Source organism: Nothobranchius furzeri, chromosome 14 (genome assembly GCF_043380555.1).
Source record: "Nothobranchius furzeri strain GRZ-AD chromosome 14, NfurGRZ-RIMD1, whole genome shotgun sequence".
Lineage (NCBI taxonomy): Eukaryota > Metazoa > Chordata > Actinopteri > Cyprinodontiformes > Nothobranchiidae > Nothobranchius > Nothobranchius furzeri.
The window spans coordinates 54,367,710-54,395,681 of NC_091754.1; the positions used below are offsets into that span (position 1 = coordinate 54,367,710).

Sequence of the window (27,972 nt, forward strand, 5' to 3'; positions counted from 1 at the left end):
GGCGACCGGTGTTGATGCATGATTACACATGCGCCGTGAGCGGTTCTGATACATTTTGGGTCGCAGCTGCTCGCAGCGCCGCTTCAACAGTGCGATACCCTCACGAGGGACGAGCGAAATATCAAACACGCCAGACGTCCGTGCGAGCTCACGATTGCTGATCGGTAGCTGGTCACGTGGCGTTAATCACCTCTCGTAACCCCCTGTACACTACACCACGCTCAGCGCAAAACTCGCCCCGATCTCGTGGATTCTCGCACGAGTGGAAAATCGGCTCAAAAAAGTGAAAAAGTCACACAGTGTACGCCCGGCTTTAGTCACTCAACGGATTCCTTGATAAGCTGATAAAATGAATCAGCTATTGAATAAATCAATTCAACGTTGAATCAGTTATTTTATAAACCAATCATTAGATATTGTTTTTCCAATAAATAAGTTAAGATAAACTAATTTATTAAATGAATTGTTCATAGAAAAGATCAGTTATTGGGTAAACTGTTACTTTAAAATTTGACTCATTGTCCTAAAATGTCTTGGGCGTTGACACAACTTCACACGTCAGCTCAAGGATGACATGTAAACAGATGAGGGTGCATCCAGTTTCTTCAGGTTCATAATTCTTGGTTTTATAGGAAAAGACTGAGGTTTCGTTTTAGCTTCCCGCTGTCAAACTCAGAAAGAATGCTACAAGATGGTTAAAGTAAGACTTGATCATAACACCCTAAATTTAAAAAGGTGTTTGTTTTTTTACCAGTACCACACTCGTTTATAGATTAATTGTAATGTGTAACAGTTAAGACAAAAAAGACCCCAGTTTGAAGCTGAAATCCACTTTAAACTCGGCAGCAAGCTGCCTTTAACACTGGAATAGCAACAATCTAAATCAGAGTAACCAGAGTGGTTTACTTAGTTTTACTGACGAGAGCTCATTCGGAGTAAAAGCATCTTCAGCGATCTCTTATCTAAACAGCCGTCCAGCATTTGAGGCGCAACAGATGAGCTGAGGAGGTTTGAATCAAAGGCAAATGTAGGAAACCTAAATGTTCCAGGGATTTCAAAGACAAACGTAATGACACCGATTTCTCCCTACGTCAGTCTTCTTTTCTCTTCTCCTTCCCCGTTTCCTCTCTTCGCTGTCGGGCTCCTGAGTCAGGTCATACGAGGGCGGGGGAAGGAATGCCGTTAGGGATACCTGGAGAAAAGGGGATACCCGATAACTACAGCACCTCAGAGCGCCCAGCAGAGTGCGCTCTCCAGCCTGCTGTGACTGGTACCTTTAGTAGAGGAAGAAGAGGCGCGTTCTGTGAGAGGTGGCCATGTTTTCTGACATGTTGCGAACTTTAAGATAATTCACAAAACCTCTGAAGAACAGCAAGAGACCTGCGAGGGGGAGAAATGTGGTTCTTCTTTAGAATGAAGGCCAAATCTTTCTTTTTGGTTTTGTTTTCAACTCCTGTGGACTCACCAAGCAGCAGGAAAATCCACCAGAGCCAGTACTGGTCATTGAAGTAGCCAGTGAAATAGTCCGAGAACTGAACAGAAAAAAACATTTTCTATCGTCAGCTGCTGAGAAATTTGACAGAAAACGAGCCATTTGGCTAAATAATAGCAGATGTTTTAAATATTTTAGTTTTTCCTGGTGCAGCTGCATCCAAGATGGCTCTAAGACCACATAAGAGTATTGCCAGTTACCTAGAAAAGTAATCTGATTACTTTTTAAAGTAAGTTACTTTTCCAATCGCTTGATTTTAAAACTAAGAGCATCAGTAACTTTCCCCACTCACAAAAGCAGAAAGAATAATAGTTACGGTGACTTGGCTAAGTTACTGTAATCTGATTACTGGTTTGGAAGCAGGAACGCGTTAAATTACTCATAACTGAAAAAGGGTAGTCATACTAGTGTAAACATATTTGGTGGTCAAGGTTTTTTCTCTAGTTAACGTTCAGCTTTTCCCGTCTCCCACTTAGGGAATTCTCCAGGAGGCTCTGTGGTTATCAGGGTTAAACGTTAACAGATAAATGGAAGTTAGCTAGTTAAACCATTGGAAATGGGCCAAACTCACCACAAAGGCGCACACTGGCAACATTTTTACACCACTAAAAACGTAAACTAATGCTATGTGATGTTTCGATGACATCATTTACTGATTTATTGTTAATTCCGTAGCCAAGACTGGATTTTAAAACACTGCAATATTTAACGTACATTAAGACAAGGCCCCAAAATCTTAGAGGCTGACAGAAAATGAAGCTTTAACCCAAACCCTAACTTACCCTGACAATGAGAATCCACTTAATGAGGGAAAGTCCGAAACCACAGATGGCGCCGTAGCGCCCGGCGATGGTATTGGTCAGGCAGAAGGACAGGCAGAACCCGATCCAATTGAACAAGAAGGCCACTGAAAAACAATCACTCAAGATTGGCTTCAGTGCTGCTGATTACATTTCAGCTGTCGCACATCTCTGTAAACGTTTTATTTTCTTGGTGATGTTTGAACGAGAACTTACTAAAGAAGGCCAACATGAAGATCCCGTCGTTTCCAACGCGAAGCTGTTCTGCGTCACTGAAATCGTCTCTGGGTGAGAAGTCCTCGTCCTTAAACAGAGACGCACAAAAACAGAGTCATCTAAATCAACCGACGGGTCGAACACATCTGCTCTCCGCTGGCTGATTAGAAAACGACTCATTCAAGCTTTAAAAGAAAATGCTGACGAGGAACTCTGTGTTCATTCATCTTGTTGATGTTCTGCTCTGATGTGGGAGGGGTCTGGAATGCAGAAACAAACAAAGGAAAAGAGAAACCAGCCAACGCCTCGAAGCGTTTGTTTTAGTGTGCAAGCCAGACGGGTGGGGGTGTCGACCAGAAGACTCGAGAAAACCGAGTCACAAATCGTTCTCGGAATTTTCTTTTCCTCAAACACGGAGCAGATGACTGGGTGAAAAGAGACGAAGAGAAAAGAAACAAAAAGGAGGAAAAAAGGGAATCAAAAACAAAAAATAAAGGTATCCTATTGAGTCACAGACTAATTCTTTACCCGAGGCAACACCTCCACCGTGGAGGAGGCCATGGCGGCCGCTTTGGCCTTCTCAGCCTCGTCGTACGTGGGCAGTGAAGTGGCCACGCTGTAGGGTGGAGGCACTGGGAAGTCACCTTGGAAACTGGTCTCTGTGGAAACAGGGTCACTCAGTTACAAGAGAGGAAAACTGAAACCCGGTGGTTATTCCTGAAAGTGAAACCAGAGTTTGGAAACGTAACCACGAGTCTAATACCAGGGGTTGCAGCGGTCGCTCCTAGGTCGATGGAAGCATAGGGAGGAGGAGGCGCCTCTGCTTCCACTGTTGCCACGGCGGCGGCGCTGGACTCAGACTGGTTCTGATCCTGCCCGACATCTTGGACTGAGGTGGACGGCTGCTGCTGGCTGGTGGAGGCTTCTGAAGAGTCGTCCTCGTTGTGCAACTGGAGGAGAAGCAGGAGCGCGGAAGGTGACCAACGAGCAAGGAGAAGTAAACGGAACTAAACCCAAAACCTGGCATGAGAGTTTTATACCAGCAGGCAGTTATGATGCAACTCAATGAGCTTTGCTCTGCTTTCACACACAGGCCCCAACCAGAGCTGCGCTCTCAGCTGTTTGGGTTTCTCCTGCCAAATAAGAATGTTTCCCTTTAACTTTGAACACTCAACTCCTCGATTCTGCTGCACATTTTCTCCTGTTGATGATTGTTGTCCCACCCGACCCCCCCCCTGACCTCTGTTTTTCCTCCGTTGGGTAAATAGTGACTGGTGTGTCATGTGATGTTTAACTCGAGTTAGGGGTGGGCAATATAAACGATATAAGCAGGGTCCGAAATTAAATTTTTTACTCACCGGCCAAGTTGGCCGGTAGATGATGAAACTCTACCGGCCAAGCATATTTTTTACCGGCCAAAATTCTAAATGATTTAGATCTACCTAAAGCATGTAATTCTATATTATGTTGATTCCAAACAGAGTGACAAAATAATTAAAACATCAATTAATAAGGAAAACAACTCTTTTGACATTTTTACTATTTATTTATTTATTATTAGAGATGTTTTTATGAACTCTTTCATTGAAATCTAGTCAGACTCCTTGTTTTCTCCGTCCATGAAGTCTGGCCTCCTGCTTCTGACACCGTCTTTGTTTCAAAGCCTCATTTGGGTCATAGTCCTTGATCTCTGGAGAACACAGCTGCACCATGAGAATATCTGAAAGTGTGTCAGGGCTAGGGTTGTCACGGTAACCGGTGTAGCAGTAAACCCTGGTAAAAAAGTTGACAATAATAACTGTCTTGTTTTAAAAAAATTATCTCGGTGAATTACCGTGGCTGCGGTGTAGGCGCGGTGACCCTTACCAGCCACCGTATCATCTGGAAGTTATCGGCGGCACATGCGCGCTTTGTTGTTTACGACCAAAATTTTCTTTAAGCTAAAGCTGAAATAATGGCAGGAGGAGACGGCAGCGCTCGGGACATTTATTATCCCTCAAAGAAGACAAAGTCGGTACTATGGGCATTTTTTGGATATTTGAAGAATGCCGAGGGCCAGTTGTCTGTGAAAGGCAGCAACGCTAAGTGGCCATCATAATGTAGCCATTGTCTCACAACTCCGCCATCTCCAGTTCGCCACTTTTCACAAAATCTTCTGGTTGCCACTGGTCCTGGTGGTTTTTCTTCCAGTTTGACGAGTTTTCTTTTGGAAGGCTGGCTGACTCCAGTTAAAAACCGCCACATTTCACCGCTAGTTTTAACACGAAGCTAACGGCTAACTTCATAAACTGATTGAATGGGATAGGTGGAAATGACGTTGGATGCGGCGTTCACGTTTCGCGTACGTTTGTGCATGCAGGCGGGAGGAGTATCAGAAATCCGTGGAAGATGACTGATAAACATAACTAATTTGGTGCAAACATTTACTCGCCAGGTGGCAGGTAGAGCTCAAAAATTTACTCGCCAAATGGAGCAATTTACTCGCATTTGGCGAGTGTTAATTTCGGACCCTGGATATAAGGTAGAAACGATATAAAATTGGGTAATAATAGAGTTTTTGGCGATATCGCAATACCGCGATAACACATGACGTCACTAAGATGTGCACCCTGCTGACATTGGGGCAACAGAAGTGACCGCAAGCATAGAGTGGGCGGAGGAGGAGGCCTATATGCCTCAAGTGGCATAAATTTGCCACATGAGGATATTTAAAGCATGCCATTTTGACATATATAAACAGAGGAAAAAATATATCGCAATTTATATCGTTACCGCACATGCTTCAGATTATGTCGCAATATAGATTTGAGGCCATATCGCCCAGCCCTAACTCGGGTTGTATTTACCTAATATTAAAGCCTGAAAGGTGCCGGTTCTGTCTAAATTGTCAAAAAAACTACATTTTCAAGTCGTGAAAAATCACAGAATTAGACACCACACGTGCGCCAAAACCAGAAAATACCAGGATGTCCGATGCAGTGGGCGGAGTCGAGTTGTAGAGAGCTGAGGCGAAGAGGTCCGCTGATAACACAAACAACAAAACGATGGAAGTTTAGCATCATGACCATCGTCATCAGCGGGTCAAACAGGAAAAGGTTGAAATATAAACACCTTTACTGTATAGCGATCAAATCCGCCAGAATTCATGAAATGATGTTAAGAATTTGTAAGTCAAATCTAATAAAACAGAGAAATTGTGTTACATAAGCCCTGAAAGTCATGTTTGGAAGAACTGTTTATGTTTACAACACAGCAAATGGGTCTTTTACTGACGTATATCAAACCGTTAAGTGTCGTCCCCCCTTTGTAGTTATTCTCCGTGGCAGCTCCGCCGTCATCATACAAAAGGAACAGAAGCTCAGCAGTAATGTTGCTAGGCCCGCTCATCGTCTCACTCCAAACAGAGAGCTGAGGTTGGTCAAGCCTGAACTTCGCTGAGCCAATGGCAGACCTGCTGAGCTCCAACGGAGCATGGCTAGACCAACCTGCAGAGCAAAACCCTTTAGCTACCGATACGGTTTGTCTAGACTTCTAGGCCGCTGGATGCTTGTAAAATATGAGAAGATAATTTAAATATTGCTCTTTTTTAGGATCAATTATGCTGCTATTGTGATTATTTAGGGCTGAAGTGGAACTAAAACCTTTATCAACGTCACGTCTCTAGCTTAGAATTGATTTTTGGAAGATGCATTAACTCATTCACTGCTATTGACGACTAAAGTCGTCATTTGCATTTTTTTACTGTTTGAGCATCGGAACGAGCCCCCGCGCTGAGAGAACAAACATCTCAGCCCTGAAGCCGTTCTTCATCCACATGCGTCACACGTCACGTGATCAGGAAGCAGAACATCCATGTATTAGGAGATCGTTTTGGGCCGTTCCTGTAAAAAAAGTGAGGCGCGAACCGGAAAAGCGTCTGCCGATCACAAGTCGACAACGGATTATGAAAGAACGGATAACGCTCGAAACACACGGCTTCTTCCTGATGTAAGAGGTGAGTCTCCTCTTAGTTTTGGCATCGACATCATCCTAGCGCGCAACGTTCCGTGACTCTTAAAAACACAGTAAAAACGGTGAGAAACGCTGGCATCGAAGGCTACTAGCGATCAGGAAACGGCTGGCAGTGAATGAGTTAACAGTAAAGCTAATCTGCGCATAATCCAAGTGTCCTGGTTAAGTGAAAAGTGAGGTCAACAGCTGATAAATTACTGCTAATGTAAAAAAAAAAAAGGTCTGAATTATCACAGGATTGCTCCAATAAATAAATAAATACAGGAGTACTGGCAGCGTTTGACGCGTTAGGACACCAGAGGCCACGTTGGTACGTCTCTGGAAAAGCAATCTGCATAAACGCAATCACCAAATGAAGCGTTCCGCCAAATCCAAGAGGCCCAGCTGCAAAGTTAGGCCCATTTTTCCTTCTAAGAGTCAAGAGCCGTTTGAAATTACAGAGGAGCGATGGGACATGATGGGTAGAGTGCCTGGAATGAACTCTGGGAGGGTGAAGCGAGGGAACAAGTCCTTCTCACCTTCAGAAGAAAAACATCTACAGGCAAGTCTGTACTCTCACGTGTCAACAAAGCTGAGACGAGCTGACTCAATGGGACATTTTTGTTTCTTTTACCCAACAATCTGAGCATGAGACTGTGGTTTCACAGTTTCTAAGCTCTAAATTCGCTTCGAGGCCGAATCAGACGTCACCCAAAACCACAGATAACCACGTAGCGCTATTCGTAAACCAAAGATAAGCCAGGAAGGAGCCCTGAGAGAACATCAAAATCACAATCTTTAACATTTTCTTCGTCTGAATAAAAATAACGCAGGTTGGTAAACTTTTCCACCTCGTTTCTTGAGGGAGTTCAGCTTGTTTGTAGCCTTAAATCAAATTCCTGGGTGAGTAGGGAGGCAGCTGCCACTAAACAATTGCAAAAAAAATAGCAACAACAAAAGTCAGAGTTTTGGAAAAACAAATCTTCTTGCATAGTCCTGTCCTGATGTAGACTTTAAAAAATAAGGATCGTGAAAAAATGTTCTGCATGAAGAAAGGGCAATTTTCTTTCAACTCTAAACAAGGGAAGCACCCTTAGTCCTAACCAAGGATGTGACTAATACCTGGAGAAGCTTCAGAGATGTGTTTGTCATGATAAAGTTGAGAATTTGCTTTCCGGCGGTGAGTGGACGAGTGGCTCTGAACCAAGGACGGATCAGTGCATGAAGCGTTACATAACAAGCTAACAACGCCGCCACAAACCGCCTTCTGTGTCCAAATACCCCCCCCCCCCCCCCCCCCCCAAGCCCTCAGAAAGCTGAGAGGAGGCGGTCAAGACCCTGGCCACCTAATTCCTGGAAGCTGGTGTGTTGTTGAGCTACCCTGCGGGATAATCAACAGAAAAAAAAACAACCACAAGCAGAAAAAAACTGACTTTATATTAAATGTCACCGTTTAAAAATAACTGATACGTATTTGTTTGAGCTAAACCACACCTGATATTCAAGTACCTTTTTTTTAAATTGTACTGCAATTAAAATCTACAAAGTAAACAGACACTTTAAAAACACGCCTATCGTTTCCGCTCCGGGACTTTTCTACAAAACAGGTAAACAAAACTGTTTCTGTGTTTAAAAAGAACGAAAGCATGGAATTAGAAAGACACATCAAGAACACACCTAAGATGTTCCGGGACTTTTCTTTTTTATATATATAACGGAAGCAACTTCAAAAAGTCCCTTCTATGCTAAAACACGTGCTATCAGGCTTATCTAATATTGTCATAAATTGTGAAAAGGACTGTTTAATGTCCCTTAAACTTTGTAAAACTATTTTGGAAATAAATTGTTTAAAAAAACACATCTTTTCAAACGTGTAAGGCCGTGCCGGCTAATGTTAGCTTAGCCAATGCGGAAGTAGTTTGTCACATATCAAAACAAAAGACTTAAGCTATTTGTTAAACATAAAAAACGACTAGAGTAATTAGGTAGAGGGTTTTGGAGAGTATTTATGTGTAAATAAAATAAGTTGGAGTTAAACAACTAAAGCGCAAATATTTTTTTATGTTTCTAAAACAAGGCCCGTTTTGGTTCAAGCAGAAGGCCGAGTAATCCACCACTGTTTTGATCCCTGCTCTTCGGGATTTACTCACCACTTGGTATCGGCTTGCTGGGTCCATCCCGACTAGATTCAGCCGGCAAACAAGCCAGGCCAGAAAACAAAAATACGAGCCTGACTTGTGAATGCACTCGGAGTTCTCAGTCACGGAAAGATTTGATTCCACAAAGGAGGAGAAACACGGCGACAGAAATGGCTGCTGACCCGATGAGCTCGCTGAGGAAAATAGACAAGCCAACGTTGAGCAACAGTCAACCAGGCTGGGAGGGGGGGGGGGGGGGGGGGGGGGGGGGGGGCGCTTCCGATCTGACATTTCAAAGTAAAACACTTTCCCAACGTTTTCCGTTAAATGCAACAAAACACACGGGGTAAAGAATGCTTAAGAATATATCAAAGTGCATTAAAATTAACACATTTATGGTGACATAAACAAAATAAAAAGCTGCACAGAGCCACTTGCACTTCGTGGTTGGAGTAAAAAAACAAGATTGCTACAATTTTTAACAAATACTAAAGTCAGCGATTATGATATGCTACAATATGATATGATAGAATAGAATGGAATAGAATAGAATAGAATAGAATAGTAGTCACTATGCCCTAAAGCACAATGGGTGTTCACTGAGGCATCATATTCTATTTAAGCAAGACAAATAAACCCTGTTTTAAAAAGGCAAATAATGTCATTGAAAATATTATTTAGGTTTTTTTTTTTTTTTTTTTACATTTCATGATCACTTCAAAATAATTATTTTTAATGTTTGTTTCTTGTCACTTTGGGAACGCCGTTTTTGTTCTGTCTGAGCATCTTGCTCCTTCCACGCACACCCCATTGGTTAGCTGCCATGCAATCTTTAAACACGCTATATAAATAAAAATAGAATGGTATAGTATGGTATTTTGATTAATAAAAATATTCGAGATAACTAATCCCTGGGGTTTCACAACTGACACCCCTGCACCCACCTGGGTACCATTGGTGTGTTAAAAATCTCATGATTCCGCATTTTTAGCTTTGCATTAATCCATGATGTTATAATTTCTTGAATTCTAATTGACTATATTTTATTAGATTGATAAATCACAATAATCCTTTATTTTACTAGATTTACTTAAACTTGATTTGAATTTTATTGGGGGTTTTTTCTGTAAAGCACTGTGATCATTGTGCTTGTTGGCTATACAAATGAAACTCAGCTTAATTAATATATTTTAAAACGTAACAATTTTACAAAAGCAGTACTCAACTGTGAATTACCAAATTTGTTCTATAGCATTACACATTATTATGAAAATGGGATTGCTTTATCCTGAAAAATTTTAATGGACATACTTCATTGTTATTATTATTATTGTTGTTGTTGTTGTTGTTGTTAATAATAATATTAATAAATATAAAATTTTAAGTACTTTAATTTGAAATGATAATTCTTTCATTTCCGATTTAGAGTCTGATGCTTTGTGACTTGATACTGTGGGGACTGCAGGATTTCCACGTATGTTGATGACGTAATGGCACACCAGAAATTGCTGCTGAAACCACTGGGTGGTGCTATTTTCATCCACATCACCATATTTACATTCAAGTTCTTCTGATATAACAACTAATGAAATGTAATTAATTTTAAATATTTTCTTAACAAAGATTAAATAAATGTTCATGTAAAAGTAAAATTTGACCCTGGGTGAAAAATTACCCATTGGAAGTGCAAAATTCATGCAAATAACCTATAAAAAAACAAAAAGGCATAACCTTTTTTTTTTCGAGCATTTTTAAAAATTTCCAACATCTAACCTTTATTATTGATATTATGAGCCAACAGCTTTTTATAATTAATGTATTTCTACTGCAGGTGCTCTAAATTTTTTATTTAAACACTTCTCTGAATATCATGATTATTTTAACAGAAACTTGCAGAACTTCATCGCTCAAATCAACACCCATGTAAATAAAATAAATGAAAATAATTCTAAGGCTCAGGTGTAATCCTGTCAAACAGCCCACTGCTGAAGTAAAAAGCCTTTGAAAGATTTCATTCTCGTTGGTTCTGGCTCTGGGTGGTTTGCACTCAACAGTCTCTGGTCAAAAGGAACAGTTGTTCTTAACCACACATCATAACTGTGATTATTATCATTAACAAAGTACAGTTCAGTTCCACCGGTCATAACCAGGTCTGATTACTACCAAAACTGTAAAGTTAGGAAAGCACTGGCCTGAAAACACAAAATCGAACATATATCAAAATCATGTTCTGTTCTAAAGAAGTTCCACAACAAAAGAACTGAGAACAAGATCTGAGAGGACACGAAGGTCTATCTCACGTTTACCAGAAAAGACCTTGATGTCCTCGGGACTTTTGGCGTAGTATTCTGTGGACTAAAAGGACAAAATGCGTCTCAGATAATGAAGATCAAACCAACAGTCAAACATGGCGGTGGAAGAGTGATGGCCTGGGGCAGCTTTGAAAACAAAAAGCTACTCTTCTAAATAATTCCTTCGGGATTAATAAAGTATTCTGATTGTTGCTTGCTGTAATTAATGGACCCATGAACCAGAGACTCATCTAGAACATTTTACATGGGGGTCACCACTAACTATCCTGTTTATTTATTGCAGATGGCTGCACTGATTATTTTTTACCTGATTTGTTCTGTAAAAGTTGGCATTTTTGGTAGTCTACAGTTTTTTTATGTCAGTTTAAATTACAATTTCAGAGGCAATTCTAAAATATTATGGATCATGATAAAGATCTATTGGAGATCTACCCCAACTTTTGGACTGCTCTGCCAGTCACTGTGGCTCAAGCTGAGAGGAGCTTTTCAAAACTTGATCAAGTCAGACCTGAGGTCACCTATGTTTCAGGGGCGGCTCACTAACCTGGCTCTGATTAGTATCAATCACTCAATAGGGGAGCAGATTTCATATGATGACATTATTGATGACGTTGCATCAAGGATAGGTTTTAATTTTAGTTTGTGTTTTCTGTTCTAAGTGCAATGCTGTAGTGATTATCTTTAGTTTGTTATATGTGAAATATTTTTGCTATTTAGAATATTTATAATTTATTATGTTCATATATTCTTAATATTTAGTTAGTTTAGTTGTTTTTGTATATTTGATTCTATATATTTTGATACAGTATATAATGTATGTTGCTTTACATTCTGATAACTTCATAGTAATTAATATAAATATGTGCATCTTAGAAAAATGAATGTTCAATAGTCGTTCTAATAAAACATGCCTGTTTGTAGAAAACATGCGTGTGTGCGTGCAGGTGGGGTGGTGGTGGTGGTGGTGGGGGGGGGGCGCTCAAAGGGGGCCTCGCCCGGGGAGTAATTCCATGTAGAACCACCACTGGGTGGGGAGTATATTTCATACAAATGAATAAACAAATGAACACGTTCAAAGGACAGATTCAGAAAAATAACAAATTGTTGTGCAGAACCAGTTTCTGGTTTCGACAGTAAATCCCAAAGGACCTTTGACCCATAAAAAGACCATTGGATTAATTCCTGTTTCCATATAGGACCAGGGTAGCTTTGATCTGCAAGGAAGCACATACCGTAAATCCTCTAATATTGGCCTGTATTTAATTAACTGCCGGGTATCATATTTTGGCCGGTGTCGGAGTCGGCGGAGGTGAATAATGGCCGTTTTTTTTATTGTGGCCGGGTGGAATGTGGTAACAAGCAAGTACGGGGGCGGTTGGGTCATCCGTCTCACTTTTGATTTGCCAGTGATAGACCGCGAGGGTAACTTTAACCATGGCAGGTGCGGAGACGAAGTGGAGGCGAAAATTTGATATCAAGTTCAAAGAGAACGTGCTGATTATGCTGCAGAACACTCTGGGGAGTAGTAGCAGGGGTTGTATGAACTAGTCACTAGTAGACTTACCCGCTCTATAGTGACTTTTTATGCCTGTCATCGACTAGTCGCTGTCACGTGATAATGACCGGCAAGATGCGGTCCTCGGAAACGACAGCAGCCTGCTGTCAGCAGGTGACAAGCTCCTGCGTGTCGAGAGGCAACGCGCTGTGCCAGAGCGTCGGTACTGACACCCGCCCTAAAACGGACATTTAACCAAATTGTGACGTTTACCCTCTTGCAATTTAACCTTCCCCTCACCCCCATCCTAACCTTAACCAGCTTGCGCATGCAAAGCTCTGATTGTTGACGCGCTCCAGACATCTGCGTCCTGAGCACGGCCACAGTAACGTTATCAAATCAGGTGTTGCCACCTCAAAAACTAATTTAACACGCAATCGTTCATGTCTGCTCATTTCCTTTTATGTTTTCTGTCTTTTATTCTTTTATTTGTGCCTGATGCGTTTCGCTGCTGTGGATCGGGGCGCATCACCTGGTTTGTCCTCGGTGACGTACCTCACTGATGCGGCCGGCGAGCACTCTTCTGTTTTTGCGGTCGGTAGATTTTTTTAGAACTGCAGTTCAAAGGTAACTCATAAGGTGAATATATATGAACCCAGTTAGCAGTTTTTCTTTAGGATTGAGAGGAGATGCAGGAAGATAATAAACAGGCAGGACAGAAAAATAGTCAAATAAAAACAAGTTAGTTTTTGTACCTGGTGGTTGCAACAAACAGACACCATTGAAGGTAATCAGAAGTGAGGAACAGAAAATGAAATAATTATTTTAATGTTTAGAGCAGCAGGAACTCCGAGAGGCTGCAGGCGCATCAGTGAGTTTGCGGCCGCTGCACAGGGGGAGGGGGGGGGGAGGGCTGAAGCAGAAACTACCGTTGTTAAAAGAAATGTGTTTAACTTTGAAAATGTGGGCGCAATTTTAATTGTCAAAAACTCCAGCAAACCATTAGTTCATTTTGCTCAAATAGAAATTGAGGCCTGCCTCTAATTCTGGTCCTCCTTCCAATACAGGCCTGGAGCTTGATGAGCTTGAGTCAAATACAGACCCGGGCCTGTATTAGAGGATTTATGGTACTTAATTTTAATAGTGTGTATTTAATGAGAAGGAGGCCGGTTGGTGAAGTTGGCATGTGCCTCTGGAATAATCCTGGATCAACTTTGCAGTGGATCAGAACATAATGGGACCTTTATGCACACAAATAAAAGAGTGTCAAGGGTAATGTGCATAAAGCTGTTTTTAAACTATTACAAACTAATCTAACTAATCTGGGGCAGCAGTAGTTCAGGAGGTAGAGCGGGCTGTCCAGTAAATGGAAGGCTGCCGGTTCAATCCCGGTTGTCTTGGGCAAGACACCCAACCATCCTTTCCTGCTGGTGGTGGTTGGAGGAACCAGCGGCGCATGTGTCCGGCATACCAGCACCAATGCTGGCTTTTCTAGCAGGGCAGGAAACCATATCTATAGCAGTTAAAGGACATTGTGCATCACCCTTTTTACAACTTAGAAAAGATCTATGTTTTTTTTAACCCCAGTGAGTCACTCTGCTGCAGTGCTGATGAATCCACCCTTTAAAATCTAAAAAACAGACACCCTCTGTCACACTCATCCTCCCTCCAGTCTGTCGAAAGCTGGCTGAAACCACCTCAAACACAGCGAACAGTGATTACACGGCGAGAGCTATCAATAAAAGACTTTTCTTGAATTAAATATTAATCCTATTCACCGAGAAGGAGGATTACTGCACTACATGTATCAGTTAAGCAGTCGGAGGGCGATCAAGAGAGGGAACAGAAAAATATATTAAAAAAAGGGAAAACATAAAAACTATCTTTGAACATGAGGAGTTTAGCCTTATGGGAGCCATTAACAGCAGCTGACCTGCAATATAGTAAAAATTATTTGGAGTAATTTGGCCAGCTGCAGTAAGAATCCTACTTTCACAGCCAATAACAGCACCTCAGGACATCCATCACCAACACCACCCTTTCATATCCCCACACACACCACACGATCGGGATGCTGTTACTTGGCAACATCGTTTCAAGGTAAATAGGTGCTATAAAAAGGTGTTATATAAAGAAAGCGTGGGTGTCTCTCTGTCAGATCCTGCAGCTTTTCTGTGAAGTAGACTCATTTTTATGCCATGAAAGCTTTGCTCTGTTTAAAAGAGAGGTGAGGGGCCGATGGGTTGGTGTATTACAGGAAACAACGTGTCTGGTTTGCAGGGATACTGATGTTTGGCTTGCTAGCTAGCTAGCAGGCAGAGGTGTGGACTTGAGTCACATGACTTGGACTCGAGTCAGACTTGAGTCATTATTTTAATAACTTCTGACTTGACTTACGACTTGACTCGGATTTGAACGCTAATGACTTGCGACTTGAATCGACTTGCATCTGTTGACTTGATGATGACTTGAGCATATTTGATATTTTAGCACGAAAGTGGCTCGACATGGACAAAAATCATAAATCGTTCTTCATTCTGGATTTGATCTTGTACTGCTAAGTGCAGCAGCACTTTGTTTATAATCACCCTCAGTTGCACTTCCTGCTTGTTTGAGCAAATAAATTAAACTTTAAGAAGCTTTATTTCTGGAATTTATTTATTATCATTGTCATTAAATTAAAGTTGGACTGATGACTTGATTATGACTCGAAAATTCAAGGTTAAGAACTTGGACTTGACTTAGACTTCCACATCATTGACTTTGGACTTGACTTGGACATGGTTGTCTTTCACTTGGACTTGACTCGAGACTTGACTGGAAAGACTTGTGACTTACTTGTAACTTGCAAAGCAGTGACTTGGTCACACCTCTGCTAGCAGGCATGCAATATATGTGAATCACATCCTTAAGAAATGGTTGCACAAAATTTTCAGTCCTACCATGGAAGGAGTTCTGGTTCATGCTTTTACCATACTGTGGAGGAAATCTGTAAAAGTCAGCTATAGACTGATATTTCCAGTGTTTGAATTGGGTTATTGGACATACTGGACATGTTGGTCAGCTGGCATGCTGTTTTTTAAATGTGCTATACAAAAAAAATTGGAATGGCATGGTAAATGGCCTGTATTTGTATAGCACCTTCTTAGGGTGCTACAACTCCCCCAAGGTGCTTCACAACACAATCATTCACCCATTCGCACACTGGACGCTCTGGGGTGCACTGACAGAGGCGAGTCTGCCATACACTCGCCCTACGGTCTTCTGTGAAGTGCACTTTGAGGAAGTGCGCAGTAAGGCTTCGAGTGTGCAAAAGGGTGCAAATAATTGCCGAATTGGGACAGTGACCGTTGAGTCATTGATCACAACGCATGCAGGGATGCCGGTCGCTGTTTGTGTTACTTAAAAAAAAACCTTTATGAACAACTTTCAAACAAGCAATTGACAAAATATACATTCATTGCTGTCCACATTAAATGTGAGTCTAAATCATTCAGAGCATGAAAAAAATATCATTAATCGTCTTAAAATGAATTTTCAATTGAAAAGTCAATAGTAATCCAATGTGATGTGTTTTCAATAGTGGGCTGGTTGTCGCAAATGATGGAGGCCGAATTTGGCTCGAGAACATGCTCAACAAACTGTCGCAGAGCCGGTCACACCAAACAACCACTGGCTTGCAAATCACCCTTCGACTCCTGTGTCGGCACTTCAGGTGGAGGTGGGTGAAATGCCGCTGGAGTTTCGACGGGTTAAGATGGGGTTGCGCTGCCTGTTAAGGGTGAAGGGCATGGGGGTGTCGATCGCCGCGTCGGACCTGCTGGAGTCTCATTGGGAGTTTGTTGGTAGTGGTTGTGGTGGTGAGGGGTGTTTCCTTGAACGGTTGAGGGGGCAGGCAAAGGGTATGGGTGTCTTCTGAATACTTAGGACCTTGTGATATTTCAGTTTTTCTTTTTTAATAAAGCTGAAAAAATTCTGAAATTCAGTTTTTCTGTCAATGTGGGTGCTGTGCGTACCTAAATGAGAAAAAATATTCATTTAATTGGTTTTAGCATAGTAAATCCTCTAAAACTGGCCCTTATTCCATTACAGGCCTGGTCTCCTACATTAGTCAGTCTTGCTGTCAGTGCGGGTAAATAAAGGCCGGTCTCTAATAGTGGCCGGCTTTATGACACAAATGTAACTGCCGGCACAAACCCTGCTGCAGTATTGATAACTTTAAAGTACAATTGATCTTAAAATATTTTAAAAAATAGCGTACTTACCCACTGTTAATGAATTAGAGTCTCACAAAATATGACAGCAAGTCTGATCATGTATAAACAGTCACTTCCTGCTCTCAAGTCCCGCGTGATGTTGTGACTTTCGTTCAACTTTCCAAGAAGCGGTCAGCGGTGGCGCGGCGCATCCTGTGTGACCACTTGACTTCTCAAAATTTCCTCCGGTGTGCCCCAGGCTTTATTTACTTTGTTGACTGGATGTAAAAATACCCAAATTCCGTGCAATCAGGACAAAAAAAGTGGTGTTTTTTTTTTTTTTTTTTTTTGTGTCCTGAAAGTAGTGCGCCGCAAATGACTTATTGAAACCTACTGAACGATGACAGAATAGTGGATCATAATCTCCGGCCGCAAGATGAGCAGAAACTGAATGGAAAATGCTAGTTTTGATCACTTCATCACAGGAAAGGGTTTACTAAAGGTTTTTTATGGCATTTTATTGAACAGCTTAGAAACACAGCTACAAAAACAGCAGGTAAACAGATTGATACTGTTTTCACGCATCCTCACTGCAAATAGCTTGTAGGTGCTAATGTTTTTAGCAGTTAACTCAGTGTTGTAAAGTGGAACTGCAGAGTGTTAGGGTGTTTCTCAATGCCAAGGAACCTTGCCTTGATGTCTTGGCCCCTCCCCGGTTGCCTAGGAGATACGTCATCAGGAACCGCCAAGACGTGTTCCAATGTTCATGTTCTACCAAGGCGAGTGTTCTCCGTTTGTTAGCCGTTTAGCTAGCTGAGTGAGGATACATGGGAGGTGTCTTGTAGCCTAGCCTTGGTCAAAAATTACTCAGAATACAGCGCAGTATTTTCAAAAAGACGGCGGATCAGAAGCCAGCAGTCACTTCGGGGACAATTTTCAAGTTTAAAAGTAAGTCAGCTAATTTAAAATGTTTTTTTTAGATCCAAAGAAGTTCTCTATTGTTTGTTAGTTGCTTAGTAGTTGCAGCTTCGTTGGCTAGCGGGTAGTAACTCACTTGTATTTTTAATTTAATAAACACGTACACAATTTCAAAAGTAAAAGGCTCGTTATATATTTATATTGAAACTTATATGTATAAAATATAACATTATCTCCCGTGTCACGTGACTTTACGTGACCACTGCGGTCACGTGATGTAAGTCTGTTCCATTTAACCGTTTTCTTTGACCAAGGAAGGACAGTGTCCTCGTAAGCCAGGCGCCTGGCCTTGCAAGACATCGCCTCGCAAGGCCAGGTGCCTTGACATTGAGAAACACCCTTTTAGACTGTGTCCACAGGGGACACCAATGTGTAATCAGTGGGGAAGTTAATAAAGGGATGGCCCACTTTCCCTCCAGTTGTTGGCAGAAGGATGGATGGGTGTCACAGTGAGTGGCAGTGACGGACATGTTTGTTTGTTAAGAGGGCGCTGAGGGAAAAGTGCTGGGATTCGTCAGAAAAGGAAAACTGATGTGTTGGGAGTTTTTTATTCCTACTTGCCACCATCCACATGGATATCACCGCTAGCTGCTGAAGGTAAAGCGACTCTGTTAACACGGAGGATAAGGATTAAACAGTTCAAAGATTTTTTTTTAACTTCAAACCAAGAACACAAATGAACGGTTAAACTTTGGAGTGGAAATGGGTTTGTTGCCTTTTGTCATGAATCAATAACATAATTATCACCAAGTGTTTACAATGCACTACCGGCATGTTTGCTACATTTACTACAATACTTGGATTTCACCTGAAACAGCGGTGTTTGTTGTACATGTTCTATATGCATTTGTACGTACAATGTTACCTGTACATTTTCAATAAACAAACCTAGTGTTTTATAGGTTCAAATAGACACAAAATCTTGTTTTTATTCATTCTACTGGTAGTTTAATTTGCACAAATTCAAATTGAGACCTGCCTCTAATTCTGGCCTCCTTCCAATTAAGGCTGAACCCTAGATGCGCTTGAGTAAATAAAGGACCGGGCTTGTATTAGAGAATTTACGGTGAAAAACTGAGGGTCTGAATGCTTTCCGTACCAACTGTATCTTTTTTTAAAACCATGAACCTATAAGAAATCACAATACCAAAGACTATTAAATAAACTGAATTGAATTAGGCCTAGTTAAAAATTAAATAACAGAATAACAACCTGCTCGCTTAAAGGTAGTTTAAGATACCATAAAAATAAATAAATAAAAACTAAAACTTGGGAACTGGCCCTAGTGCGACTACCCATTAGCTTGTCAATCCTATCAACACTAACCTCAGCTTCTCTAAACTGAGGTTGTTCAAGAAGATATTCACCAACAGGCAAATTATCGTTTAATTCAATGCATACCTCCAACATATGGTATCTTGCTTTATCACATCATATTTGAAAGATCTTTTTACATCTTCTACACTGACCACACACAACTAATCCCGTTTGATGTCTTTTACACCCCTTATGACAAAAAGGACAAAACCAAACATAAAGGTAGAGTAGAAATATTGCAAAGGAAAAGCTTTTAAATCAGCATTGTAACAGGAAAAGTAGAAATAGTCATAAAACCCCATGTCTGCATAGTGAAAACATGTTGTAATTAGATATATAATTATGGTATCCATGGCTCTATTGATGCAGGCTAAATAAAATGTCTTTTAAATAACCGTTACGATGAGGAGCGTGCAGCCGCTAATTAGCAGGAAATGTGAAAACAGCGAGCACTAATCACATACGCACGCCTCTCTTTGTGTCTGCAGATGAATGCGGGGGTGTCTGGATGTGTTTTTTGGGAATGGGATGGAGAAGAAGGGAGGGGGGATGCAGTGCACTGCTCACATGTGGGCTGCATGTCCTAGAGTTGTCCAGTAGAGGGCAGATCTGACAAAGATTTCTCCTTAGTTGGCTGGTTTCACTTCCATCCAGTGAAAATCACTTGATCGTAATAAAAAATAAACCTGAATAAGAGCAAAAAGATGACATAACAGCTGGTTGGAAATGGAAAGAAATCTATTTGGACAAACATAGACACACACACACACACACACACACACACTTTTTCCAAAGTCAAGTTTTGACCCCTGCACTTTTTACCATCCAAAAACAATATTACTTTATATTAAATTGAAACCGGTTGAGCTCTAGGTCCAAGCGGAAAACAACCGTTAGTGTTGAAGCCTGTTTACCATTAGAGCATACTGTAAAGACCCCCCCCCCCCCCGTCCCGTCCCCCCCGTCCCTGCACTTATAAAGTGAAAATTACGTCCATGTAGACAAATGAGGATTTTATCAAACTCCTAAAAATAAATCCAAGAGATGTCATCGGTGTTTTAGAAATCAAAAAGAAATATTTCATAATACAAACCAAATAATTTCAATGCAGAATCCACCAGAGGAGACAGGCGGATTGAAGCACTGCAGGACGATTTAAATTATTCCACTGCATCTTGCAGAGCTGGTCATTATTGGCAGAAAGAGAAGTTTGTGAGAGAACTGAAACTGGAGCGCTGGAGAGCACTAATCAAGTGGAGTCGGAGAGAACTTCTGTTAGACTTGAATATTTGGAATAAAAAAAGGCATCTGAGTCATAAAAGATCCAGTGTTTTCAAACCAAAACAGAGAATATACAATTTACACGGATGTGATATTTATCTTTTCATTTGTGAATGCTGTTCGTTTGCATTCCAATATGTAGTTTCAAGAAAAGCCTAAAATCTCTTAGAGTAATGTTCACCAAAAATGACCTGTTCTGGATAGCTTCTTGAACAGTTTCAGTTTGGAAATATAGAAATTATTTGAGTCCAGATTGACATGCTAAAGGCTAGTCAAAGCAATGTTGACACTGCGGTCCTAAAACATCTCTGAACATTTCTTAGTGATTTAATGAGCAATGTACATTTATGGGCCATTCCCATCTGTACCGGGTCGGCCCGGGCCGGGTAGCCCCAGTCGGCCCCAGCCTGGCCCGGTTGATTCCACACATCCTTGTCTTAAGCCCATGTGGGCTGATTCTACCCACCAATCAGAGGCTTGCTCTAATGGAAGGTGTGAATGGGCTGATTCTACCCACCAATCAGAGGCTTGCTCTAATGGAAGGTGTGAATTTGCTGTCAGCAGTGGGTGTGTCGGCCCTGGTCGGCCTGAAGCAGACTCCCTCGAGAAGAGGGCTGAGAATGAGCCTTGGTTGGCCCGGAAAAATACCAGGCCACCCAGATATGTAAGCAACCTACGCTACCCGGCCCGGGCCGACCCGGTACAGATGGGAATGGCCCATTAATCTGGTGGACATATTTTGTATTCCCATTCAAAGTGCTTCACATGAAACAGGAAATGCTAAAGCTAACTGCTGCAGCAATTTACAAAACACAACACAAAATGCTAGTATATAACCCAGTGAGGTAAACATTGTATCAATGTAAAAGTTTTTAAAATTGCTTTTGTAGATTGTCGTAACCATCTACTTTGGTCTTGTTCACAATCAGGTCAGCCATTAGCTTGTTAATCCAATCAAAACTAATCAATAAAATTACACAGATCACACATTTTAGCAAAATCCACTACATCAATATTCATTGTTTCTTTGAACACCTTAAAAGGATACTTTGCAACCTTTTCGCATTTTTAAAACATTTTCTCGAGCCAGTATGTGCTAAAACGATCCTTTACAGGGGTAATTAAACACCACCCAGTCCCTATCGCCCCCTGTGGCCAAAAAATTCCACTTGCAACTTCAGAGTTGCCTGTCCGGTCTGCAAGGAGACATTTCAGCTGTTAGATTAAGGTGTTAAAAAGACAAAAGCACAGCGAGGAGAGGAGGTCTTTCTTTTGGTTTGGCAAACAGACACTAAGGGGTGCTAAAAGCAAGTCAGAACTGCTTAGTTACACGGCAAGCTGGGAATTCAGAGACCATGGGTGTTTCTCAATGCCAAGGAACCTCACCTTGATGTCTTGGCCCCACCCCGGTTGCCTAGGAGATACGTCATCGGGAGCCGCCAAGACGTGTTCCAATGTTCATGTTCTACCAAGGCGAGTGTTCTCAGTTTGTTAGTTGTTTAGCTAGCTGAGCAAGGATACACGGGGGATGTCTTGTAGCCTAACCTTGGTCAAAAATGACCCAGATTACACCACGGTATTTTCAAAAGGATGGCGGATCAGAAGCTGGCAGCTACTTCTGGGGCAAATTTCATGTTTAAAAGTAAGTCAACTAATTTAAAATGTTATTTTTTTAGATCCAAAGAAGTTATCTATGGTTGGTTAGTTGCTTAGTAGTTGCAGCTTCGGTGGTTAGCGAGTAGTAACTCGCTTATATATTTAATTTAACAAATATAAACACAATTTGAAAAGTAAAGGTCTTGTTATATATTTATATTGAAACTAATACGTATAAAATATAATGTTATCTCCTGTGTCACGTGACATTACGTGACCGCCATGGAAGCTGCGGTCACGTGATGCAAGTCTGTTCCATTTAACCATTTTCTTTGACCAAGGAAGGGCAGTGTCCTCGTAAGCAAGTCGCCTAGCCTCGCAAGCCATCGCCTCGCAAGGCCAGGCGCCTTGACATTAAGAAACACCCCATGACATGTAGCTGTTAGCTAGCAAGCTAATACAGTGCTAACGTGTCGCCTCAGGAGAGAGAAAATGTCTGCACTTTGGTGGTATTTTGAACCGGACAGCAAAGACAATGCAACAGCCATTTGTAATGTGTGCATATTGAGCCTTTAACATGATGGAAAAGACTGCATTCACCAGGAATCTGATACGCCACCTTGTGAACAATCTTCTTTTCCTTTTGGCTTTTCCCTTCAGGGGTTGCCACAGAGAATCACCCATCTCCATGCAGTCCTAGGCTAATTTAGTATTAAGGCCAATCCTAATTTCATCTCAATCAGGAAAGATTTTGATTAATCTCAACCGACTAAAGTCATCAGTGAAGCAGCTAAACAGAAAACGATGACATGCATTCACTATGTGCAATAACTGTGAGACAGTAATTCTCTGATCCATCACATTTGTGTGAATTTAGCAAATGATGATTTATTCAAATTATCCAAACAAGTGCAGATGCAGGAATGAAGTCATGTTCAATTAAACATATATCCAGCTCACGCTGACCCTAACTCCAGCTAACCCTAACCCCCCTCTGTTTTGACAAAGCAAAACAGCATTATGACGAGAGGGAGACGGTATTCTCTTTAATCTGTCTCTAAAGAGCTTGTTTTTCCTCTTAATAATTACTGCAGCAAGGAGATGGGAATCGAGATAGGAGCAAGTTGTTTCTGGGTCACATATAATGGGGTGCGTTATTCTCTGCAGCATTGAACACTTGGGGAATAGCCCTTTAAATGTTTAATGACTTGGGGAGATGCAATGGCCTCTTCGAGAAAAGTTAGTCATCCTCAAATTTGCACTACGAAAGATGAGCCATCAAAATACCGTGTCCTAGTGCCAAGAAACGTTATGAAATAATGGTTAATTATTATAGGAGACGAGTTAGACTGTGTGCAATATAATTATTGCAATGAGGACATTTGAGAGTACACTTCTAATGCAGCTGCTGTGTATCGAGTTAATAAATCAGAAAAAACATAATCAAAAAGCCCATCGAAAAGTCAATGTATTCCCCCGAGTCCCTGAGACAGCCTTTTGATGCCAAAACAGACTTTTTCTTTCTTTCTTTTTTCTTTCTTTCTTCATCAATCCCACTCGCTCCCACGCTCTATCCATCCCTCACCATGCTGCCGATGAATTAGAAGAAAGTGTGTCAGTTTGCAGGCGGAAGGGAGGGAGAGAATAAGGAAGAAGACATCTGAAAGAATTCATTCAAAGAGTCGAGTTTCTCGACACGAACATGGAGCTGTAGTCTGCAGTGCCTCCTGAGTATTCAGGTCTACGAGGAGTTCAATCACCTGGATCTGGTCCACTATGAGACAAATACGTCGATAAGATCACGCCAGAACTTGGCCTCCGTGGGGGCCTCAGATTTGACAAGCAGTACCAAACCTATCCAGTGTGTAGAAGATGCCGTTGCTATGCGACTAGTAAAAACGGGTAGAGTGTAGCTCAGCTGGGGCAGAAGTTTAGATTAGAGCTAAAATACTGGATGATTTAGACAAACTTGTAAAATTTTTATTTAAACAAATTATAGTTAGATTCATAGAAGTTTTTAGGATGTGAGGTTTTTGATAAAAATGCTCTTTATTGAGCATAACTCTTTTTAACTGGAACAAAATTATCGGACCTACAATCTGTCTGTTATTTATGCAGAAATTAAAGAGCGGGTCAATCGAGCCTCGGAGTCCTTCTCCACCCACGTATCAATTTTAAAAAATGCAACATTAGTAGGCGTTGCCTGGAGGACCGAGAGGGCGGAGCCGCGGCAGTGACGAAGACGATGGCTAACTAGACGAAGCTAGCTCCCTTCACTCTGAGCAGTTATTCGAAGTGGAGGACGTTTCTCCCCCTCCTTACCCAGACACTCGAGAAGAAAGGGACCAAGTCTATTTGGAGGAGACAAGCGGACCTGAGTCTTATTGTTTTGAGCGTGTGAGTTGCCTGAAACTCCCAGAACCGACCCAACAGAACCACCTCTGAAAGGTAAGTAGCCGTTAGCCATAGCATTGGATTAGCTGCAGTGTTTGGCTCCACGGCTCTAAAAAGCTAGTATTCAGCATGTTTTAGAGGTTTATCTGCTTCAGCACACCTGGTTTTAATCAGCAACAAATAGCTGAGCTGCTTAACAGCTAATCTAACCTGTTAAAGCAGGAAAATCCACTGAAACATGCTGGATAGCAGCTCTCCGGTAGCCCTGGGCTCAAGTTACAGTCTGCTGCATATAAAGTTATGAAAATACCCCATGAGAAAATTATTCTGTAATGTGTTCAGCCCACTAAAACTGCCCTGATTTCTTTATTTATTTACTAATAACAGCTGCTCTCTCGGTTCTAGGTCCTCTGGTGTCTGCAGCTGGTCTGGTGTCGTCAGGATCAGGAGCTTCCAGAAGAATGTGCCTTTCAATGACTCTTTCCCCCTTATTTGTTATATTAATTAAATAAATCTCAATTTATATATTTCCTGTTTTTGTTCATGTCCATAAATACTTAAACATGCTTGAAATTAAAACGAGCTTTTAACAGTGAGGTGCTAGTTTAATTCATCACAATAGAGCTAGTTAAACATGCAACAAAAATGTGATAATCAATGTAATTTATAAATATCCATTAAAATATCAAAACTGGAATCTAAATGAGATATTTGGCAGCACAAAAAACTTGTCAAACACAATATTTATTATAATAATTGTAGGCAGACAGGAGACAGAGCTGATGGAGGTTCTCAGTCATCGAAGGATGGCTGAAGGCTTTCCAGGAACAGGAGATGTGGTGTTGTCTCTTCTCTCTCTATTCTGCCAGATGAGCTGATAGGTTACAGGTGTGTGAGGACATCCTCATGCTGTCATAACCAGATGACAGGAGTTATCAGGTGATCAGCCAGGCTAATGATGAGATGCAGAAAGAAAACAAATTCAGGACAGTGTACAATATGTGGTGTTGCTCACCTTATGTGCTCTTATAGAATATTAATGTGTGCCTGCCTCATGGTGTAGAGTCCATATTTTGCTGAGTGTCCTGCAATAATGCAGGTTATTAGTTAAATTACTTTTGATAGCAAAAACAAAATATTTAATGTAAAAGTTATTTTCCAGGTGAATCAGCTCACACGTCACCACCAAGTGTCACAGGGGCAGAATCAGTAGCCTCCTTCATGATGTAATCACATACTTATTTAATTGTTAATATCTTAAAAATTCTGAAATGTTTAAATTTTTTTTTTTACCTTGAACAGTTCACTGAGCTTGCACTGTCACTGAGGTGGAAGCTGGAATCAACAGCAGACACCTCACATCTTGGTCTTTTCAGGGGGTGTGGCCGCTGCTCTGGGACTTTCTGGAAGATGAATTTCCATCATGGTCCCTGTGGGTCACCAGACACACTGCGGCTGTGAACTCCATTCTGGCTAGCTATGTAAAAACAAAGAAGCAGCACATTTATAAATGTTTAAAAGAGCATAAAATCACGTGTAACAATAATCTGTAAAACAAATTAAAACTAGAAGGTGATAATAAAATGTTTACATAGAAGATTATTAAAAATAATTCACCTTTGCTACAGGGAAGGTTTCACATCAGCCTGGACAAGTGCATTCTTGCAGCTAAATCAGTCTGACAGCCAGTGTCTTGGGTAGATTTAGCCTGAAAAAAAATATATAAGCACATTGTTGTTGGGAGTTTATAAAGTCAGATAATATACAAAAGAATATCCTATATAGGCACTTTATAACATTCCTAGTGTGTGATCGTTGTTATAACGTAAAAGTCAGTCACACATGATGTGGAGAGCCTGAAATGTGACCTCCTGAATAGAATTCCTTACAGAATCGGGTCACAAGCTGGATTTCACGCTGTAATGCTGTCTGTCAACTAGTGCTGCGTCAGTTAGAGACACTGTTGCAGAATTGCCGACTGACTAGCTAAAGGAAGTGAACCACGTCTCTCAGACTTTGCATTTAGGTAGGGAATTGTCTTTAGAAGATGTTAAAACGTTTATTTAGCTTACTCACCTCAGACTGGAGCCCGCCGGGTGGGGGAGCAGAGTCGGTGGGTTGCATCTAAATCGCGGAAGAACCACGGTGGGCAGCCTCCCTCTTCAAACGGAGACGTGCAGAATCACGGGTAAAATGCCCACAGAGTCACCGCAAGCATACTACATTACACCATCTCACCAATACTAAGACGATATGGAACACTAAACCCGAAATACTTTCCCAATTACACTAACAGCCAAACACTAACTAAACTACAATATCCAACAGCCAAGCTAACACTAAATAAGTATTTATAACACTAAAAGATATGCTAAAGACTAAGATATGCTAATGCTATATGCTAATGCTGAACTACCGCTGACCTCCTACGCTCGCTTGCAAATCCAACTCCCACTCGCCACAGGGCGTGGCCGAGACGCTCGTTGCTTTTATAACTTTGGCACGGAGCTGCTACGTAGTACTCTACTGGTTTACGTAGTACTTTACTCTTTAGCCATTGGCTAAAATTTATTCAAAATGACTCAAATTCTATGTTTTCAGCTGAAGGTGGCGCATTACTGTGGTTTTTAGACAGAAATTTTAATTTTTAAAGAAAATGCACCAAAATGCTAAAATAAAGAATGCACACATTTAAAACACTATTAGACACTCATTTATACAGTTCATCAGCAAAAAAAAGTTAATTTAGACGTTACTTGCTCTTTAAGCAAGTTCTTCAAAAGCGAGACCCAAGTAGGGGGTGTCAAAGGGTGCGCCATGTAAAAGATACAAGCAAATAAAACATGTTTTAAAAAAGCTGGTACCCTTAAAATAACAAAATACTTGGTTTGGACCTGATTCTGGACACTTTGATCCATCAAAAAGGAATCTAAAGGAAATGCAGAAAAAATAGTTGGATTTTGCATTTAAAATCCACTTCCATTGGTCTGAATGGAGAATATGGCTGGGAATTTTACTATGAAACATCTTTAGTCACTAATCATATCAGAATGGACTGATTAAGGCGATTGATTTGGCTTGGTTTAATCTTTTTTACGTTTCTAAAGCAGAGTTTACAGACCTGTATGTATTTGCATAATTATTTGCATGATAAAATGAAATTTAGTGTGGAAAGAACAGGTCAGTGTCCTTGCACAAGAAACTGGACCGTACAAGTCTGGCAAGCCATGATTGATTGATTGATATTTGTAAATACATAGTCTGGTCATGACCTAAATCTCCTCCCCTTCTGGTCGGCTCATGGGTCAAGGGAACAAAGAAAAAATTACAATTGTTGGCGCTGCAGCATTAGTTCACAGGAGACGCAGCAACACTACGCTCACTGATGGTAAACGATAGTTACGGCCCTCCGTCCTTTGTTTTGAAAGGAGAAAAACTGACAATTCCCGCAGCTGGATATAAAATATGTTTCAGTAACTTCCTTCCAAAATGACTGAAACATTGTAAAATTCTCGCTTTATTTTTACATACTGCTCCTTCAAAATTCCCGGACATCATATGTAAAATTCATGGCATATATTCCAACGAGAATGCATAGGTGGGCCCCATGTATGTATATATATGGGAAAATGGTATGGGTGCCAACAGGGTTTGTTTGCAGTTTTCATGGGGGCCTCACAGGGGTTCAAATTTCAACGGGCCCTTCAAGAGTTATAGAGAGACTCAGATGTTTTGTCATACACAAGCTTGTCAAAATCCATGTGGGC

At 41.1% G+C, this 27,972-nt stretch overlaps 1 protein-coding gene and 2 long non-coding RNA genes across 4 annotated transcripts; all 3 read right to left on the reverse strand.

The window, feature by feature from the left end:
• Nucleotides 1-431: 431 nt before the first annotated feature.
• On the reverse strand, nt 432-8,856 carry ndfip2 (Nedd4 family interacting protein 2). Of its 2 annotated transcripts, XM_015952544.3 has the most exons (8): nt 8,649-8,825; nt 3,272-3,458; nt 3,037-3,167; nt 2,509-2,596; nt 2,275-2,399; nt 1,466-1,532; nt 1,275-1,380; nt 432-1,192 (listed from the first exon to the last, which is right to left on the reverse strand). In XM_015952544.3, the coding sequence occupies exons 1-7, from the start codon at nt 8,673-8,675 to the stop codon at nt 1,277-1,279; spliced, it is 729 nt and encodes a 242-aa protein (XP_015808030.3). In that variant the 5' UTR covers nt 8,676-8,825; the 3' UTR covers nt 432-1,192; nt 1,275-1,276. The 2 variants fall into 2 exon arrangements, with proteins under 2 accessions (XP_015808030.3, XP_015808029.3); XM_015952543.3 differs by having other exon boundaries at nt 1,045-1,380; nt 8,649-8,856.
• LOC139062669 (uncharacterized) lies at nt 5,444-5,871 on the reverse strand. The gene is made up of 3 exons (XR_011516241.1): nt 5,782-5,871; nt 5,620-5,685; nt 5,444-5,529 (listed from the first exon to the last, which is right to left on the reverse strand). It is a non-coding gene; the product is annotated as an uncharacterized lncRNA (long non-coding RNA).
• A 16,216-nt stretch (nt 8,857-25,072) lies between the features above and the next one.
• On the reverse strand, nt 25,073-25,938 carry LOC129163913 (uncharacterized). Its single transcript, XR_011516145.1, has 3 exons — nt 25,823-25,938; nt 25,499-25,682; nt 25,073-25,157 (listed from the first exon to the last, which is right to left on the reverse strand). It is a non-coding gene; the product is annotated as an uncharacterized lncRNA (long non-coding RNA).
• Nucleotides 25,939-27,972: the final 2,034 nt, after the last annotated feature.

Bases quoted from the DNA above. Each gene is read 5' to 3' on its own strand.
- ndfip2 (XM_015952544.3), bottom strand. From the start codon at position 8,675: ATGGACCCAGCAAGCCGATACCAAGTG. The intron at 3,459-8,648 runs GTGAGTAAATCC...CTTCTCCTCCAG, and splicing joins CAGCAAGCCGATACCAAGTG to TTGCACAACGAGGACGACTC. The intron at 2,400-2,508 runs GTAAGTTCTCGT...ATTGTTTTTCAG, and splicing joins CTTCATGTTGGCCTTCTTTA to TGGCCTTCTTGTTCAATTGG.